Below are 20,900 nucleotides of genomic sequence, written 5' to 3' on the forward strand. Positions count from 1 at the left end.
GTGTGCATTGTTCCCTGTAGTCCACTGATCAAAGCACACTTCATTAGATGTGCCTGTCTTGTCTAGTTTTAAAGTTATGAACACATTCATGTATTGTCCCATTGCACATTGTACGACTCTATTAAGAAGCTGATGTAAACCGACGTCTGCTTTACAATGAAAGTAGTGAGATATTATGTAATATTATTTAGCACTTCATAACGCATAGAGAATGTAATCATTAGGACTCTGTTAAGAAGCTGATGTAAACCGTGCAGAGAGTGACCTTGTGACCTTCAGAGAATGCAGACCAATTACTGCTGTGCACAACGTGACGAAAAACAAGTATGAATTAGCACCTTGTGTCAGCTTAGAAGTTTCTGTATCTGCTAGCTATTTTGTTAGCCTTCGATGTATGGATATGTACTTTATTGGTGCTGCAGCTTATCACTATGTTGAAGGACAAATATATTATTAACCCTCTAGCCAGACGATGTGCAACAAGCAGACGCTGCCACGGTTTGCTACTGAAGGAAGGGATTCGCCTGAGTTCACCAAAAGTTCACGGCTGGGTATTTAAAAAAACTGAGCAGAGATGGTCAGGCCACCATTATGTTGACCCGAGGCACCAACCAGTCAAAGAGATGATTGACAAACTTATCATCTAGGGGTGTGGACCAAGGGAGAAAACAACGACGGTGAATGGTTGAGGGAATGATGATGCTTAAGTGACGAGATATTGTTACACAATAAGAAAATGTATAAAAATTGGTGTAAAACAGTATTGGACACACTTTAAGTGTCCGGCCTTGGTTGTAACTTCATTGTTGCAATGAAGACTGAATCTGAAGATCTACACAAGCGGCTCCTGACTCCTGATTGGTGGGGAAGGAAAAAACCAGAACAACATCAAAACTGCTATAAATAACTGTAATGTCACAAGGATATTCTGATGTTTTTCACTATTTTGTGCCCCCTAACATATATTCAGTGACTTATGAAGAGTTCGTTTCCAAAGCGAGTCGTATCTATTTCTGCCAAAACGAACTGCAGTCCTCCAAGACGGCGAAAAGCGCAAGTAAGGGCCAAAGATGGAGGGAAAAGCCAGAGAAAAGCTCAGGGCAGTGATGCCCAAAATGGTCTAACAGTCAAATCTTATTGTTTACATGTGTTTGCAGTTGCACTTTTAATAAACATCGTGCCTGCTGTAAATAGAAGTTATGCATTTGAACCTAATAAGTTAAACAGACAGTTACAGAAAATCATACATCACCAGAATATGCTATAAAAAGTATGGGTTTGTAAATTATACAATTTATTTCCCCGAATTTGGTGTGCAGTGCATTTTTTTCATTTTATTTAAAGTTTTTTGTCTATATGCTGAAAATTTATTTTTCCATAATAGCTGCTAATTGGTTCGAACTGAAACTCTGAGACTGATTGTACACAAACCATCAAAATGATTATAAAGATAATGCATGTTATATACCTCTAACATAAAATATAATCAATGAAATAATTTCCGCCATTCAGTATATTAATTAAGATAATGGTTGCAAAATGTTAAACACTTTAAATATCAGATATTCAAATTATAAGCTCACACCAGCTTCCCAGCTCTCCATTTGCATGATCATGTAATAGAGCCACTGCATAGCATTGTACAGTTGGACCTTTCATAGTTTTTAATTGATAAATGTATCCCAGCATCCAATTGCGTTCACTAATGCATTGATTTCAGGAATTATGCAGGTTTGCCGTTTCCCAGGTCTGGAGCACCTTTAGATTTCAGCGATCGTCTTTTTGACCAAAGGCTCCTTTGCATTTCAGATTTTATAACTTGTCACTCATGTTCACTGCTGTGTAAAAACCTTTTGTGGACTTACAGTCTTAGCTTGGAGGGCAGAGCCCAAGACTGGCTGTGTGAGTAATTTTAGGCTTTATTTGATGAGGTTTAACAATGCTTCAGATGACCTTGAGACCTGTGAGATATGCAAATGAGGAGAGAATGTATAATAGTGCCTAGTATGGAGGTCTTGTGCAAAGAGTTACAGACAGTGAGCACAGGTAGTGGTAAACATGGCCAGCGACTAGTGCAGAGAAAGCCGAAGGTCACATAGAGCTGTGAGAAACTCACCGTTCCCTGGGCTATGTAAAAGAGCTTTCTCATAGCACTCTATGGCTTGAAGCTTGTCACCCCTTAGCTTATTAACATATCCCAGAATCCCAAAAGCTTCCCCATCACTCGGATTCCTGTCAATGCGCCTCTTTGCTATCATTTCCAATTTCTTAACACACTTCTCACATACTTTGCTATCTTTCTGAATTTGACACCCTTTCATGTAATGCTCTATGGCCAGAGACTCTGATCTTTTTTTATACAGCTGGAAGTCACCATAACATTTATGGACATTTTGCAAGTTGTCATTTTTTGCTCTGGCCACCTGAAATGCTTCCTGAAACAGCTCCTCTGCTTTGGTGAAATTACCCTTCTCTGCATGTAGAAGAGCTAGATCTATCATGGCATAAATGAAGGAGGACTTCATCTCAATAGCCTTCTCACAATGATCGATGGCAAGTAGAAGAAGATATTTAATCTCTTCTCTGATGTTTTTCCCTCCATTTCCACGCAAGTTGAATGTTTTATTCCTATAGCAGACTGCAATTTGATGATGAAGAAAGGCTGAATTGGGTGTTTCTTCAAGGGCTCGCTTCAAAAGGTCTATGGCCTTATCCATAGATCCATGTTTTCTGAAAAACTTTGCCACATAACGTATGATGTGGGGTTTGTCTGGTGAAATCATGAGAGCTCTTTCAATCAATTCCTCTGCCTCATTCAATATGCCACAATCAGCTAGTTTTAGACCCAAAAGCGCCATGATATAAGAATCCCCAGGGCTCAGCTCTAAGGCACGCCTTAGCTGTCTACCAGCTGGTGAATCTTCAGTTGTGTTGCTCTCATACTCAGCCCGGTACAGCGCTGTAGCATAACCACAGTTCCAGTCAGGATTGTCCGGATACTCTTTCAAGGCTTTCTCAAAGCACTCTTTAGCTTTCTCGTGGTATTTCTTAGAATACATAAGGAATGTCCATCCCATTTCTCCGTAGACTTCTGCATAAAAAGCAGTAGGAGACTGTGCTGGAAATCGCTGCTTAATATCTTCCACCTTCTCCAGATAATGTATGGATTTTACATGGTCGTTCAAGTGGTAGTACAGCCATGCAAAGTTTCCATATGTTACAATGAGCATCTTCTCACATTCTTTGTTGTGTTTACGAATGTGGTCTTCAGCCTTTGTCAAGTTAGCGAGTGCTTCTTCTGGCTGGTCTTGCAAATAATTCACAAAAGCCAAAAAGCTGAATAAGTGTTTGTCCCCGGCTTGATCAGGTGAACTGAAATTGATATCATTCTCAAGTCTGTTTTGCAACTCACTGAGATCAGTGTCCTCTTTCCTGAGACCCCAGGTGAAGTGGCACTGAAGCTGAATTCTTTTTAGTGAAGCTTCCTGGTTCAACCTACAGCAGCATTGTAAACAAACGAGAAACAGTATTATTATAAGTAATGTGCAAAACTGGTTTAACAACCCAGTTGCTTTATCACAGAGGTATATCCAGTCTCATAAAATGCTGTTGGTTTTAAATACATGAGACGGGAGTAACGAGGATGGATCCTTTTTAAAAACAACGCAAATATTGCCGTTTACTTCTAGCAAAACCAATCTAACATAATGCCTCTCGTTTCCCTTTTGTTTCAAAGGCGCATATTGGCTACATTGCTCACTACATTGCTTGCTATGTTGCTAGTGAAAAACCTAAATACCACTGTATGCAAAGTTAGATGTAAATCTCTAGAATATATAGCCAACTAATGAAAACAAGACTTAATGCAAATCTGAAACCTCTTTAGAACATACCCCTATTTGTATTATTTGCAATCACAATACATACATGTTGTACTCATCCATCCATCCATCCATCATCTCCCGCTTAATCCGGGGTCGGGTCGCGGGGGCAGCAGCCTCAGCAGGGAGACCCAGACTTCCCTCTCCCCGGCCACTTCGTCTAGCTCCTCTGGGGGGACCCCGAGGCGTTCCCAGGCCAGCCGAGAGACATAGTCTCTCCAGCGTGTCCTGGGTCTTCCCCGGGGCCTCCTCCCAGTGGGACATGCCCGGAATACCTCCCTAGGGAGGCGTCCCGGAGGCATCCGAATCAGATGCCCGAGGCACCTCATCTGGCTCCTCTCGATGCGGAGTAGCAGCGGCTCTACTCTGAGTCCCTCCCGAATGACTGAGCTCCTCACCCTATCTCTAAGGGAGAGCCCAGCCACCCTGCGGAGGAAACTCATTTCGGCCGCTTGTACCCGCGATCTCGTTCTTTCGGTCACTACCCAAAGCTCATGACCATAGGTGAGGGTAGGAACGTAGATCGACTGGTAAATCGAGAGCTTCGCCTTTTGGCTCAGCTCTCTCTTCACCATGACAGACCGATGCAGCGCCCGCATGACTGCCGACGCCGCACCGATCCGCCTGTCGATCTCCCGCTCCATCGTTCCCCCACTCGTGAACAAGATCCCGAGATACTTAAACTCCTCCACTTGGGGGAGGACCCCATCCCCAACCCGGAGAGAGCACTCTACCCTTTTCCGGCTGAGAACCATGGTCTCGGATTTGGAGGTGCTGATTCTCATCCCAGCCGCTTCGCACTCGGCTGCGAACTGCTCCAGCGAGAGCTGAAGGTCACGGCTCGATGAGGCCAACAGAACCACATCATCTGCAAAAAGCAGAGACCTAATCCTGAGGTCACCGAACCGGACGCCCTCAACGCCCTGGCTGCGCCTAGAAATTCTGTCCATAAAAACTATGAACAGAATCGGTGACAAAGGGCAGCCCTGACGGAGTCCAACCCTCACCGGAAACGAGTCCGACTTATTGCCGCCCATGCGGACCAAACTCTGGCACCGGTCATACAGGGACCGAACCGCCCTTAAAAGGGAGCCCGGTACCCCATACTCCCGGAGCACTCCCCACAGGACCCCACGAGGGACACGGTCGAATGCCTTTTCCAAGTCCACAAAACACATGTAGACTGGTCGGGCAAACTCCCATGAACCCTCCAGAACCCTGCTGAGAGTATAGAGCTGGTCCACTGTTCCACGGCCAGGGCGAAAACCACACTGCTCCTCCTGAATCCGAGGTTCGACAATCCGGCGGACCCTCCTTTCCAGGACCCCCGAATAGACCTTACCAGGGAGGCTGAGGAGTGTGATCCCCCTGTAGTTGGAGCACACCCTCCGGTCCCCCTTCTTAAAGAGGGGGACCACCACCCCGGTCTGCCAGTCCAGAGGTACTGCCCCCGATGCCCACGCGATGCTGCAGATGCGTGTCAACCAGGACAGCCCCGCAGCATCCAGAGCCTTGAGGAACTCTGGGCGAATCTCGTCCACCCCCGGGGCCCGGCCACCGAGGAGCTTTTTGACCACCTCAGCGACCTCCACCCCCGAGATAGGCGAGTCCACCCCCAAATCCCCACACTCTGCTTCCATATTGGAAGGCGTGTCGGTGGGATTGAGGAGGTCTTCGAAGTACTCCCTCCACCGACCCAAAACGTCCCGAGCTGAGGTCAGCAGCGCACCATCCCCACCATAAATAGTGTTGATGCTGCACCGCTTTCCTGCCCGGAGCCGCCGGATGGTGGACCAGAATCTCCTCGAAGCCGTCCGGAAGTCGTTCTCCATGGCCTCACCAAACTCCTCCCACACCCGAGTTTTTGCCTCAGCGACCGCCAAAGCCGCATTCCGCTTGGCCTGCCGGTAGCCGTCAGCTGCGTCTGGAGTCCCACAGGCCAGAAAGGCCCGATAAGACTCCTTCTTCAGCTTGACGGCATCCCTTACCACCGGTGTCCACCAGCGGGTTCGGGGATTACCGCCGCGACAGGCACCGACCACCTTGCGGCCGCAGCTCCGGTCAGCCGCCTCCACAATGGAGGCACGGAACATGGCCCATTCGGACTCAATGTCCCCCGCCTCCCCCGGGATATGGGAGAAGTTCTGCTGGAGGTAGGAGTTGAAACTCTCCCTGACAGGGGATTCCGCCAGACGTTCCCAGCAGACCCTCACTATACGCTTGGGCCTGCCAGGCCTGGCCGGCTTCCTCCCCCACCAGCGGAGCCAACCCACCACCAGGTAGTGATCGGTTGACAGCTCCGCCCCTCTCTTCACCCGAGTGTCCAAAACATGCGGCCGCAAGTCCGACGACACGACTACAAAGTCGATCATCGAACTGCGGCCTAGGGTGTCCTGGTGCCAAGTGCACATATGGACACCCTTATGCTTGAACATGGTGTTCATTATGGACAGTCCGTGACGAGCACAGAAGTCCAATAACAAAACACCGCTCGGGTTCAGATCGGGGGGGCCGTTCCTCCCAATCACGCCCCTCCAGGTCTCACTGTCGCTGCCCACGTGAGCATTGAAGTCCCCCAGCAGAACAAGGGAGTCCCCAGGAGGAGCGCTCTCCAACACCCCTTCCAAGGACTCCAAAAAGGGTGGGTATTCCGAACTGCTGTTTGGCGCATAAGCGCAAACAACAGTCAGGACCCGTCTCCCCACCCGAAGGCGGAGGGAGGCTACCCTCTCGTCCACTGCGGTAAACCCCAATGTACAGGCGCCCAGCCTGGGGGCAATAAGTATGCCCACGCCCGCTCGGCGCCTCTCCCCGCGGGCAACTCCAGAGTGGAAAAGGGTCCAACCCCCCTCAAGGAGACTGGTTCCAGAGCCCAAGCCGTGCGTCGAGGTGAGTCCGACTATATCTAGCCGGAACTTCACAACCTCGCGCACCAGCTCAGGCTCCTTCCCCATCAGAGAGGTGACATTCCATGTCCCTAGAGCTAGCTTCTGCAGCCGAGGATCGGACCGCCAAGGTCCCCACCTTTGGCCGCCGCCCAGATCACTTCGCACCCGACCCCTATGGCCCCTCCCATGGGTGGTGAGCCCATTGGAGGGGGGACCCACGTGCCTTGTTCGGGCTGCGCCCGACCAGGCCCCATGGGTGTAGGCCTGGCCGCCAGGCACTCGCCATCGAGCCCCACCCCCAGGCCTGGCTCCAGGGGGGGGCCCCGGTGACCCGCGTCCGGGCAAGGGAAAACGTGAATCCAGGATTTTTCTCATCATAAGGGGTTTTTGAGCCGTGCTTCGTCTGGTTCCTCACCCAGGACCTGTTTGCCTTGGGTGACCCTACCAGGGGCATAAAGCCCCAGACAACATAGCTCCTGGGATCATTGTAACACGCAAACCCCTCCACCACGATAAGGTGTTGGCTCCAGGAGGGGATGTTGTACTCATGAAACATGTAATTTTTTATTATGAAAACATATTTAACTCTGACTATGAGTAACATACTATGAATTGAAGCAGCCAAAGTCACATTGAACAGTTTCCATTTATGCTTAAGTTTTCGTTTTACGCAGGTAACCAAACACAAATTCTTAGAATGCTTTACAGACACCTTTCCTCTTTTGATACCATCATTTTTTAATGTAGCCGGTGTTACACCCAAATCTCACCAGACTGCCATTGCAGGGTCTTTTCAGCTGCTGTGCATGTAAGCAGTAAGCATGGTATGACATTTGATATTTGTTTGAGTCCCATAGCAACCAAACCAACGCACCTGATGGTGACAGACTGGGTTTGTGGAACGTTCATGAACTAAATACATGTCTTCTCTTCTGTTTCCGACACCCCAGTAGTAAAAAGAAAATCAATGCAACCTACAATAATCACTATGTATGATAAAATTAACAAATACAGGTCTTGTCATTTTTCTCACCTCAAATATATAGTTATGCGCTGCGTAACATTTTGGTCAATAACAGACCACATATACGATGGTTGGTCACTAGATTATTATGGAGTCGAAACATTCCTATCGCCTATTGACGTTACGAGACATTACTCGCGTGTTTGTGGTGATACTGGGGTAAAAAAAAAAAGACTGCGCTGCCAGTTGTATAAACATATAGCACATAATTATGTACAGTACATAATACTTGATAATGGTAACTATGTTACTGATTTATGTATTTACTATACTGTACTATTCATCGTTATTTTAGAGTGTACTCTTGCCAGCTTACTGTAGCCCAGGAGTGTAGTAGGCTATGCCATCTAGGTTTGTGTAAGGACACTATATGACGTTCACACAGCAATGATGTTGTATGATGTTTGCAGAATGTATCCTCCTCATTAAGTGAGGCATGACTGCATATATGTTTGTGTGTGTATATATATATATTATATATATTTATACACACACACACACTTAACAACTCATGTACTCCCCTTTGTGTAAATTGTACATTAAGGATTCAATGTGTAAATATTTATGATTATTAATTTTAATGTTAGGTGTGATTAATCACAATATGATCAAGTAGTTAAATTAGGGCTATGAAACCATTTTTTTTTATTAAATACAATTGTAAGTAACGCAGGTGATTATATATAATAATGACTGTATAAAGCACACCTTACAGTCAAATGTAGCCTAATGAAAACACTTAATGCGAAATTCACTACTTAAAAATACCCTTCTTTCTGTTGTTTACAATCAAAATACACACGTTTTACTCATTAAACATGTATTTTTTTATTATGAAAACAAAATATACTGTTTGTGTGAGTAATATGCTGTGAATTGAAGTAGCAGTTTCTATTTACGCTTGTTTTCTTTTTACGCAGGCTTAACTCTTTTCGTAGTAGGCCTACCATAATTTTGCAATTCAAGCCATTAGTCACAAGTATACTTATAGAAACACTGATAGTATTTTTAAGGTTATATTTAGCATAATATAATTAGATTCTGCGGTCATATACCAACAATAGACCATGCATTTCAAACTCAAAACAGTTAGTCAAAACATCCTGTTAAAACATCAGATATTCTTTGTAAATGTTTATTTTATATGTGCAATTAATATGAAACTAATATTTTTCATTTTGTATTGTTATTCTTATTGAAATTAATGAACGGTCGCAGTATATACTTACGCCATTGCAGCAAGATAAAGCTGTTAGTGTAAAACCCGACTTCGGTGTGTCGTTGATAACGTCCTTTTCGGTCTGACGAAACGCTGTCGGTCTTACTTAAATGACACAGGAGTGACTACGACGCATCCGGTTAATTTAAATACAAAATAAATATTTGCAAAAACCAAATTAACAGAACAAGTTTCGTTTCCCCTGAAGTGGGAATTAACGCCTTTTAGAATATTGCATCACCCCAGTGGGATTTGAATACTGGAGAGGAAAAAAATCTGTCATGCAACAATATTTAACTTAATTTAAATGCATTTGTAATTCATAATAAATGTATACATTTTAAAATAGGAAAAGTCGGGCTGTGTTTTGGGGCACATTTTGTACGAAATAAGCTCACAACAATATGTTGTATTTAAAATTATCATTTAAAAAAAGTATTTAGATGTCATCCATCCATCCATCCATTTTCCAAACCGCTTATCCTACTGGGTCGCGGGGGGTCCGGAGCCTGTCCCGGAAGCAATGGGCACGAGGCAGGGAACAACCCAGGATGGGGGGCCAGCCCATCGCAGGGCACACTCACACACCATTCACTCACACATTCACACCTATATATAGATGCCATTGAAATGTTTATTTGAAGATCGTGACAATAAAAATACCAAGCCATTAAAATCAAGCAACAAGTCATTAGAATAGATTGTTTCATTCACATTGGAGTGTGATTCAAATTAATAGTGTCATACGGTATTGGTTTAGACATACATATATAAATAAATACATAAATGCTATACTTAACATAACGCTAAACTTGTCGCACAACCAATGCCATTCCCATTTTTTCATTCGCTCTTTTGTGCCCCCTAACAAATATTCAGTTACATAATAAGAGTTAATTTCCAAAGTGAATCATATCTTTTTATTAAATCTTTTTATTTAATATAATGTGTTTCCCCTCAATTTGGAGTGGATTTTTCCCATTTTATGTAAAGTTTTTGCATGTGTGTGTGTGTGTGTGTGATGAAAAAATCATTTTCCACAATAGCTACTGATTGGTTTAGATTATATGACACTTTGAGACTGATGGTTTGTATACAGTAAAATAGTTACAAAGATAATGCATGTTATATGCCTGTAACATAAAATAAAACTCAAGAAATCGAATATACATTAATATACTGAATGATAAAAATTTAGATAATGATTACACAATGTTAAACACTTTAAATATCAGCTATTCAAATTATAAGCTCACACCAGCTTCCCAGCTCTCCATTTGCATGATCATGTAATAGAGCCACTGCATAAATACAACTGTAAGTAACGCAGGTGATTATATATAACAATGACTGTATAAAGCACACCTTACAGTCAAATGTAACCTAATGAAAACACTTAATGTGAAATTCAGAGTCCTACTTAAAAATACCCCTCTTTCTGTTATTTACAATCACAATACACACGTTGTACTCATTAAACATGTATTTTTTTATTATGAAAACAAGATATACTATCTGTGTGAGTCAGGGACGGATTATGGGTTGTGTGAGCCCCCGGGCAAAACGTTCGCGAGGGTCCCCCCCCACCACCACCACCACAATTCAAGGGCCCTTGGCAGCCAAACGCCCTCCCTATAGGGTCAGGGGCCCTTGTAGGCAGAGGATCAAAGAATGTAGGCCCTCTAAAATAGACAAACGAAAATACATTGTTGATAAGCGTTGCAAATTGTTTTGGGCTAGGGGCCCCACGGGCCCCCTGCACCCCAAGGGCCCCTGGGCAGCGGCCCCGCTGGCCCTGTCCGTAATCCGTCCCAGGTGTGAGTAATATGCTGTGAATTGAAGTAGCCGAAGTCACATTGAACAGTTTCTATTTACGCTTGATTTCTTTTTACGTGGGCTTTCCTCTTTTCGTAGTACCATAATTTTGCAATTCAAGCCATTAGTCACAAATATACTTATAGAAACACTGATAGTATTTTTAAGGTTATATTTAGCATAATATAATTAGATTCTGCTGTCATACCAACAATAGACCATGCATTTCAAACTCAAAACAGTTTGTCAAAACATCCTGTCAAAACATCAAAGATATTCTCTGTAAATGTTTATTTTATATGTGCAATTAATATGAAACTTATATTTTTCATTTTGTATTGTTGTTGTTATTGAAATTAATGAACGGTCGCAGTATATACTTACGCCATTGCAGCAAGATAAAGCTGTTAGTGTAAAACCCGACTTCGGTGTGTCGTTGATAACGTCCTTTTCGGTCTGACAAGACATTGTCGGTCTTATTTAAATGACACAGGAGGGACTACGATGCATCCGGTTAAATAAAATCCAAAATAAATATTGGCTTTTACTTTCTGCAAAAGCCAGATTAACAGAACAAGTTTCGTTTCCCCTTAAGTGGGAATTAACGCCTTTTAGAATATTGCATCACCCCAGTGGGATTTGAATACTGGAGAGGAAAAAAATCTGTCATGCAACAATATTTAACTTAATTTAAATGCGTTTGAAATTCATAATAAATGTATACATTTTTAAATAGAAAAAGTCGGGCTGTGTTTTGGGGCACATTTTGTACGAAATAAGCTCACATTTAAAATTATCATTTAAAAAACGTTTTTAGATGTTATTGAAATGTTTATTTGAAGATCGTGACAATAGCAATACCAAGCCATTAAAATCAAGCAACAAGTCATTAGAATAGATTGTTTCATTCACATTGGAGTGTGATTCAAATTAATAGTGTCATACGGTATTGGTTTAGACATACATATATAAATAAATACATAAATGCTATACTTAACATAACGCTAAACTTGTCGCACAACCAAGGCCATTCCCATTTTTTCATTCGCTCTTTTGTGCCCCCTAACAAATATTCAGTTACATAAGAAGAGTTAATTTCCAAAGTGAATCATATCTTTTTATTAAATCTTTTTATTTAATATAATGTGTTTCCCCTCAATTTGGAGTGGATTTTTCCCATTTTATGTAAAGTTTTTGTATGTGTGTGTGTGTGTGTGTGTGTATGATGAAAAAATCATTTTCCACAATAGCTACTGATTGGTTTAGATTATATGACACTTTGAGACTGATGGTTTGTGTACAGTAAAATAGTTACAAAGATAATGCATGTTATATGCCTGTAACATAAAATAAAACTCAAGAAATCGAATACACATTAATATACTGAATGATAAAAATTTAGATAATGATTACACAATGTTAAACACTTTAAATATCAGCTATTCAAATTATAAGCTCACACCAGCTTCCCAGTTCTCCATTTGCATGATCATGTAATAGAGCCACTGCATAGCATTGTACAGTTGGACCTTTCATAGTTTTTACTTGATAAATGTATCCCAGCATCCAATTGCATTCACTAATGCATTGATTTCAGGAATTATGCAGGTTTGCTGTTTCCCAGGTCTGGAGCACCTTTAGATTTCAGCGATCGTCTTTTTGACCATCGGCTCCAAGAGAGGCTCCTTTGCATTTCAGATTTTATAACTTGTCACTCATGTTCACTGCTGTGTAACAAACTTTTTGTGGACTTACAGTCTTAGCTTGGAGGGCGGAGCCCAAGACTGGCTGTGTGAGTAATTTGAGGCTTCATTTGATGAGGTCAGCTTCTTCTAGGCCTGTAATATCAAACCTGGAACATTCTCTGGTGGCAACGCATCAGGCATCCTGCCCAAGCCTCGTTTACTGATGTTTCTGATGACCTTTAGTGTTATGAGAGATATACAAAATGAGGAGAGAGTCCATAATGGTGCCTAGTATGGAGGTCTTGTGCAAAGAGTTACAGACAGTGAGCACAGGTAGTGGTAAACATGGCCAGCGACTAGTGCAGAGAAAGCCGAAGGTCACAGAGAGCTGTGAGAAACTCACCGTTCCCTGGGCTATGTAAAAGAGCTTTCTCATAGCACTCTATGGCTTGAAGCTTGTCACCCCTTAGCTTATTAACATATCCCAGAATCCCAAAAGCTTCCCCATCACTCGGATTCCTGTCAATGCGCCTCTTTGCTATCATTTCCAATTTCTGAACACACTGCTCCCCTGCTCTGTTATCTTTCCGAATTTGACACCCTTTCATGTAATGCTCTATGGCCAGAGACACTGATCTCTTGTGATACAGCTGGAAGTTACCATAACTTTTATGAACATCTTGCAGGTTGAGATTTTTCTCTCTGGCCACCTGAAATGCTTCCTGAAACAGCTCCTCTGCTTTGGTGAAATTACCCTTCTCTGCATGTAGAAGAGCTAGATCTATCCTGGCAATAATGAAGGAGGGCCTCATCTCAATGGCCGTCTCAAGATGTTCAAACTCTTCTCTATTGATTTTTTTCCCTCCATTGCTGTGCAAGTTGGGTCTTTTACTCCGATAGCAGATTGCAATTTGATGATGAAGAAAGGCTGAATTTGGTGTTTCTTCAAGGGCAAGCTTCAAAAGGTCTATGGCCTTATCCATAGATCCATGTTTTCTGAAAAACTTTGCCACATAACGTATGATGTGGGGTTTGTCTGGTGAAATCATGAGAGCTCTTTCAATCAATTCCTCTGCCTCATTCAATCTCCCAGATTCAGCTAGTTTTAGACCCAAAAGTGCTATGATATAAGAATCCCCAGGGCTCAGCTCTAAGGCACGCCTTAGCTGTTTAGTAGCTGGTGAATCTGCAGTTGTGTTGCTGTCATATTCAGCCCGGTACAGCGCTGTAGCATAACCACAGTTCCAGTCAGGATTGTCCGGATACTCTTTCAAGGCTTTCTCAAAGCACTCTTTAGCTTTCTTGTGGTATGTCCTAGAATACATGAGGAAGGTCCATCCCATCTCTCCGTAGACCTCTGCATGAAAAGCAGTAGGAGACTGTGTTGGAAATCGCTGCCTAATATCTTCCACCTTCTCCAGATAACTCATAGATTTTGCATGGTCGTTCAAGTGGTAGTACAGCCATGCAAAGTTTCCATATGTTACAATGAGCATTTTCTCACATTCTTTGTTGTGTTTACGAATGTGGTCTTCAGCCTTTGTCAAGTTAGCAAGTGCTTCTTCTGGCTGGTCTTGCAAATAGTTCACAAAAGCCAAAAAGCTGAATAAGTGTTTGTCCCCGGCTTGATCAGCTGAACTGAAACTGACATCATCCTCCAGTCTATTTTGCAAGTCACTGAGATCAGTGTCCTCTTTCCGGAGAGCCCAGGTGAAGTGGCACTGAAGCTGAATAAGTTTTTCTCTTAGTGCAGTTTCCTGGTTCAACCTACAGCAGCATTGTAAGGTAACGAGAAACAGTACTATTGTCAGTAACACTGGTTTAACAACCCAGCTGCTATATTACAGCAGTATATTTACTTAATATTTCCTGTTGAAACTACTAGGTGCAAAATATGAAACTAACATTTTTGCATTTTGCATTGTAATTGTTATTTAAATAATTGATCAGTCGTCTATACAAGTCCGATAACACAGAAAACTCTACCCCATTATACTTACGCCATCGCAGCAATATAAAGCTGTTAATGCCAATCTTGACCTCGGTGTGTTGTTGATATCATCGGTTCCGATCTGATAAAATGCTGTCGGTTTTATATACATGAGATAGGAGTAACTATGACACATCGCTTTAAAACACGAGTGACTATGACGCAGTGCTTTAAAAAACAAAGCAAATATTTCTGTTTACTTCTAGCAGAAACGAAACTTACAGAATACTTTTCGTTTCCCTTTTGTTTCAGTCACACATTAGCTACAATGTTTCCTCTGAAATCGTAAAAAAAACAATAATAAATCCTGTCCTTTTAACAGATATTCAGTCAAATGTTTATTTGGGTAGATATTGTGGGAGAAATTAAATAAACCAGGCAAGTGAATAAAAATGAATCGAAGTAGCCAAAGTCACATCGAACAGTTTCCATTTACGCTTAAGTTTTCGTTTTACGCAGGTAACCAAACAGGAATCCCAAGAATGCTTTACAGACACCTTTCCTCTTTTGATACCATCATTTTGCAATGTAGCCGGTGTTACACTCCCCGGGTTCATGTGGATTTCTGCTGGGGCCTCCGGTTTTCTCCATGGTCCAAAAGCGTGCACGGTAGGTTAATTGGTAATTCTAAGGTGGCCCTGTGGTTGTGTGCGTGTGTGTGCCCTGTGGTGTTTGAGAGGTTGGTTCCCACCTGCGCCCCTTGTTCCCAGAATAAGTTCTAGTCTCCCTGCTACCCCTGTTGGGATTAAGTGGTTATGGTTATAGACAGACGGTCAATTAGATACCAACGACATCATTCATTCATTGCAAATGTGGAGACGTCACTCTCAGATTGTTTAAAGTATTGCTGTACATTCTCAAGTCCACTAGGTGTCTCCCTAGGCTTAAAATATAGGTTTGAAGCCTCCAAAGACGTTGCGGCCCAGTACGTGTGGGGAACGTCTCAAAAGCTTCATGAAGATTTATCGGCCTGTCACTAAGTCTAGGATTTAGTGAAAAATACCGTATTCACACCTTGTTTTAATATGAACTATAGGACATTTGATTTATGATTTACACTGTATTTGCCTCACATATATTATACGTGCTGATGATCAACAAATCTGATTGATAAGGTCCCTCTGCTCCACACCCCTTGGATGTTCAGGATCACTTTTTCTCTAACAGTTATCATTATTACATTGTATCCATATTACATGTCCTGTTGGTCTTACTTAAATGACACAGGACTGACTACGACATCCAGTTAATTTACATCCAAAATAAATATTGTCTTTTATTTTCTGCAAAAGCCAGATTAACAGAATCAGTTTCGTTTCCCCTAAAGTGGGAATTAACGCCTTTTAGAATATTGCATCGCCCCAGTGGGATTTGAATACTGGAGAGAAAAGAAATCGGTGGTTGAAAAACACATTACGAGATCTCACTAAGCTGGGATGGACTTTTGCGAGATCCCGCAAAAACATTTCAATTACCAGTAATAACTGCTCTGTGTCTGTTTAAACTGCAAAAGGAAATTTATCTATTGACGAATAAGTATCAACCTAAGTGATACAGACATGTCCTGTACGGTGTGCTTTAAGCTATAAACTATGGGGTACAATGCACACTATGTAGGCCAACTTCAATAGTGTGATTTTGTGTGCATCTATTTATTAATAATTGCACTGTGTCCATTCACCGCTGGTGATTTTAAGCAACACAGCTGGACTGTTGAACGTGAAATACGCACACAAGCAATGAAATATATGAAAAATATTACAGCCGGAAACTGCATACAAAGCTAACTATACCGTGGTGTTGGAGTTAAGGTTTAAATTCCTTTTTTAGGGTATTTCAGTATAGATCCGCATATCCTCAGATATATCATGAAGCGTGAATACCAGGTAGGTATCCCTGAGAGTGGTTTCAGGTTTAAACCTTAACTCAGGCAGGTAAAGTTAGCTTAATTCAGTTTTTTGACTGTAATATCTTTCAACAAATTGATTTTTCATATTTCTTTATGGGCGAATTTGAATGCATATTTCAATGTTTGTGTATACACTTCATAATGTGCTTGCAGTCACTGGCGGTAAATCGACGCCTTACAATCATTAATAAATACGTATAAACGCACATAACACGAAAGTTACACGGCGTGCATAGTCCGCATATTTTAGCTATTTGGTTGGGGAACAATAAACGCCACTGTAGTTATACGGCAAGGAAGCAGCTGCTTTGTATGCTCGGCTAATCTGTCATGCAACAATATTTAACTTAATTTAAATGTGTTTGTCGGGCGGCATGGTGGTGCGGTGGTTAGCACTTTCGCCTCACACCTCTGGGACCCAAGTTCAAGTCTTCGCCTGGGTCACATGTGTGTGGAGTTTGCATGTTCTCCCCATGTCGTCGTGGGGTTTCCTCCGGGTTCTCTGGTTTCCCCCCACAATCCAAAAACATGTTGATTGGAGTTGCTAAATTACCCGTAGGTGTGGATGCGTGAGTGAATGGTGTGTGAGTGTGCACTGTGATGGGTTGGCCCCCCATCCAGAGGTTGTTCCTTGCCTCGTGCCCATTACTCCCGACCCCCCGCCAACCCAGTAGGATAAGAGGTTTGGAAAATGGATGGATGGGTAAATGCATTTGTAATTCATAATAAAGGTATACATTTTTAAATAGAAGGCTGTGCTTTGCGGCACATTTTGTACGCCTTAACAGCCCTGTTCCAAACAAGCTCACAACAATATGTTGTATCTAAAATGATAATTAAAAAAAATGTATTTAGATTGAAATGAAATGATCATTGAAATGTTTATTTGAAGATCGTGACAATAGCAATACACAGCCATTTAAAATCAAACAAGAAGTCATTAGAATAGATTGTTTCATTCACAGTGGAGTGTGATTTAAGTTAATAGTGTCATATGGTACTTATTATGAAATATTTAAATAAACAAATGAATAAATAAATACTATACTTTAAATAGTGTCAAACTTACCACACAACCAATGGCATTCAGATTTTTTCATTTACTCCTTTGTGCCCCTTAGCAAATATTCAGTTACATAAGAAGAGTTAATTTCCAAAGTGAATCATATCCTAGAGATGTGAGACAACAGTGTTAACCACTGCACCACCATGCCGCCCTTGGCAAAATCATCAATTTTTTTTTATTATACAATGTGTTTCCCCTCGATTCGGTGTGCAGTGGATTTTCTTTTTCATTTTATTTAATTTTTTTTATGTAAATCATGAAAAAAATACTTTCTCATAATAAATATTGATTGGTTTAGATTAGGAGATGAAATTCTGAAACTGATGGTTTGTGTGCAGTCAAAATAGTTGCAAATATAATGCATGTTATATGCCTATAAGATGATGAAACACAAGAAGTCAAATAAACATTAATATACTGAACGATAAAAATTAAGATAATCATTAAAAAAAATGTTAACCACTTTCAATATCAACTATTCAAATTTCAAAGAGTTACAGACAGTGAGCACAGGTAGTGGTAAACATGGCCAGCGACTAGTGCAGAGAAAGCCGAAGGTCACAGAGAGCTGTGAGAAACTCACCGTTCCCTGGACTATGTAAAAGAGCTTTCTCATAGCACTCTATGGCTTGAAGCTTGTCACCCCTTAGCTTATTAACATATCCCAGAATCCCAAAAGCTTCCCCATCACTCGGATTCCTGTCAATGTGCCTCTTTGCTATCATTTCCAATTTCTTAACACACTTCTCACACATTTTGCTATCTTTCTGAAGTTGACACCCTTTCATGTAATGCTCTATGGCCAGAGACTCTGATCTTTTGGTATACAGCTGGAAGTCACCATAACATTTATGGACATTTTGCAAGTTGTCATTTTTTGCTCTGGCCACCTGAAATGCTTCCTGAAACAGCTCCTCGGCTTTGGTGAGGTTTCTCTTCTCTGCATGTAAAAGAGCTAGATCTATCAAGGCATAAATGAAGGAGGACTTCATCTCAATAGCCTTCTCACAATGATGGATGGCAAGTAGGAGAAGGTGTTCAACCTCTTCTCTATTGTTGTTTTTCCCTCCATTTCTGCACAAGTTGAATCTTTTATTCCTATAGCAGGCAGCAATTTGATGATGAAGAAAGGCTGAATTGGGTGTTTCTTCAAGGGCTCGCTTCAAAAGGTCTATGGCCTTATCCATAGATCCATGTCTTCTGAAAAACTTTGCAACATACCGCATGACATGAGGGTTGTCTGGTGAAATCATGAGAGCTCTTTCAATCAATTCCTCTGCCTCATTCAATCTCCCAGATTCAGCTAGTTTTAGACCCAAAAGCGCCATGATATAAGAATCCCCAGGGCTCAGCTCTAAGGCACGCCTTAGCTGTTTACCAGCTGGTGAATCTGCAGTTGTGTTGCTCTCAGATTCAACCCGGTACAGCGCTGTAGCATAACCACAGTTCCAGTCAGGATTGTCTGGATACTCTTTCAAGGCTTTCTCAAAGCACTCTTTAGCTTTCTCGTGGTATATCCTAGAATACTTGAGGAAGGTCCATCCCATCTCTCCGTAGACCTCCGCATGAAAAGCAGTAGGAGACTGTGTTGGAAATCGCTGCTTAATATCTTCCACCTTCTCCAGATAACTCATAGATTTTGCATGGTCGTTCAAGTGGTAGTACAGCCATGCAAAGTTTCCATATGTTACAATGAGCATTTTCTCACATTCTTTGTTGTGTTTACGAATGTGGTCTTCAGCCTTTGCCAAGTTAGCGAGTGCTTCTTCTGGCTGGTCTTGCAAATAATTCACAAAAGCCAAATAGCTAAATAAGTGCTTGCCCCCGGCTTGATCAGGTGAACTGAAATTGATATCATCCTCCAGTCTATTTTGCAGGTCACTGAGGTCAGTGTCCTCTTTCCTGAGACCCCAGGTGAAGTGGCACTGAAGTTGAATAAGTTTTATTTTAAGTGAAGTTTCCTGGTTCAACCTACAGCAGCATTGTAGACAAATGAGAAACAGTATTAATGTCAGTAACACTGGTTAACAACCCAGCTGCTATATTACAGCAGTATATTTACTTAATATTTCCTGTTGAAACTACTATTAATCTATTCACATTTTTATATTTAGTCAAAACTTTCTGTCCATACATTAAAACTAGGCCTATTATTCTCTGTAAACATACCTATATCTTACAGGTGCAAAATATGAAACTAACATTTTTGTATTTTGCATTGTTATTGTTATTGAAATAATTGATCAGTCGTCTATACAAGTCCGATAACACAGAAAACTCTACCCAATTATACTCACGCCATCGCAGCAAAATAAAGCTGTTAATGCCAATCTTGACCTCGGTGTGTTGTTGATATCATCGGTTCCGGTCTGATAAAATGCTGTCGGTTTTATATACATGAGATAGGAGTGACTATGACACATCGCTTTAAAACAGGAGTGACTATGACGCAGGGCTTTAAAAAACAAAGCAAATATTTCTGTTTACTTCTAGCGGAAACAAAACTTGCAGAATACCTTTTGTTTCTCTTTTGTTTCAAAAGCTGTCCATTGGCTACATTTCTTGCTCTGAAATAGTAAAAACCTAAATACCACTGTACACAAAGTTAGATGTAAATCTCTAGAATATATAATCTACTGATGAAAATAACATTTAAAATAATGAATAAATAAATAATTATTTAAAACAATGTTGTACTCATTAAACTTGTTACTTTTTAAATTTTGAACAGATAATTAACTCTCTGTATGAGTAATATGGAGGTAAGTGAAGTAACCAAAGTCACGTCGAACAGTTTCTATTCATGCTTAAGTTTTGTTTTACGCAGGTAGCTAAACAGAAATTCCTAGAATGCTTCACAGACACATTTCCTCTTTTTCATAGTACCATAATTTTGCAATTCAAGCTATTAGTCACAAGTACACTTATAGAAACACTTGTAGTATTTTTAAGGTTATATTTAGCGTAATACAATTAGATGCTGGTGTCATACCGACCAACATTATTCGTGCATTTCAAACACGGAGACGTCACCCTCAGATTGTTTAAAGCGTTGCTATACGTTCTGACATCCACTAGGTGTCTCCTTAGGCTAAAAATATTGGTTCGAAACCTCGAATCACGTTCTGGCACAACACGTGCGATTAACGCTTCAAAAGCTTCATTGATAAAGTCAATTTACTGAAAACACACCATATTCAAACCTTGTTTTAATATGAACTGTAGACATTTATGATTTACGGTGTATTTGCCTCACGTGACAATGATAAATAAATTTGCTGTCAATTTTTCATTTAATGGCGATTATTGCTCCATGCCACTCGTTTTTTTTCAGTCTTGCCTGCTAGACACATGTAGGAACCCATCTTTTGGGTTTTAATATATAAAATAAGTAGCATCGCTCATTGTCACATACTCTTTAAA

General features: G+C 41.5%; 2 protein-coding genes and 1 long non-coding RNA gene across 4 annotated transcripts; 1 reads left to right on the forward strand and 2 right to left on the reverse strand.

The window, feature by feature from the left end:
* Nucleotides 1-2,069: 2,069 nt before the first annotated feature.
* Nucleotides 2,070-14,658, reverse strand: LOC125728394 (interferon-induced protein with tetratricopeptide repeats 1B-like). 2 transcript variants are annotated; one of them, XM_049005393.1, is made up of 3 exons: nucleotides 14,513-14,658; nucleotides 13,925-14,279; nucleotides 2,070-3,146 (listed from the first exon to the last, which is right to left on the reverse strand). In XM_049005393.1, exons 1-3 carry the CDS (start codon nucleotides 14,515-14,517, stop codon nucleotides 2,070-2,072), a joined length of 1,437 nt encoding a protein of 478 aa, XP_048861350.1. In that variant the 5' UTR covers nucleotides 14,518-14,658. The 2 variants fall into 2 exon arrangements, with proteins under 2 accessions (XP_048861350.1, XP_048861351.1); XM_049005394.1 differs by lacking the exon at nucleotides 2,070-3,146 and having other exon boundaries at nucleotides 12,079-14,279; nucleotides 14,513-14,532.
* LOC125728399 (uncharacterized) lies at nucleotides 3,158-19,421 on the forward strand. Its single transcript, XR_007389056.1, has 3 exons — nucleotides 3,158-3,367; nucleotides 14,146-14,185; nucleotides 19,355-19,421. It is a non-coding gene; the product is annotated as an uncharacterized LOC125728399 (long non-coding RNA).
* Nucleotides 12,018-20,724, reverse strand: LOC125728392 (interferon-induced protein with tetratricopeptide repeats 1B-like). Its single transcript, XM_049005390.1, has 4 exons — nucleotides 19,994-20,724; nucleotides 19,775-19,857; nucleotides 17,991-19,448; nucleotides 12,018-12,845 (listed from the first exon to the last, which is right to left on the reverse strand). The coding sequence occupies exons 2-3, from the start codon at nucleotides 19,777-19,779 to the stop codon at nucleotides 18,014-18,016; spliced, it is 1,440 nt and encodes a 479-aa protein (XP_048861347.1). The 5' UTR covers nucleotides 19,780-19,857; nucleotides 19,994-20,724; the 3' UTR covers nucleotides 12,018-12,845; nucleotides 17,991-18,013.
* Nucleotides 20,725-20,900: the final 176 nt, after the last annotated feature.

Source organism: Brienomyrus brachyistius, unplaced genomic scaffold (genome assembly GCF_023856365.1).
Source record: "Brienomyrus brachyistius isolate T26 unplaced genomic scaffold, BBRACH_0.4 scaffold277, whole genome shotgun sequence".
Taxonomy (NCBI): Eukaryota; Metazoa; Chordata; class Actinopteri; order Osteoglossiformes; family Mormyridae; genus Brienomyrus; species Brienomyrus brachyistius.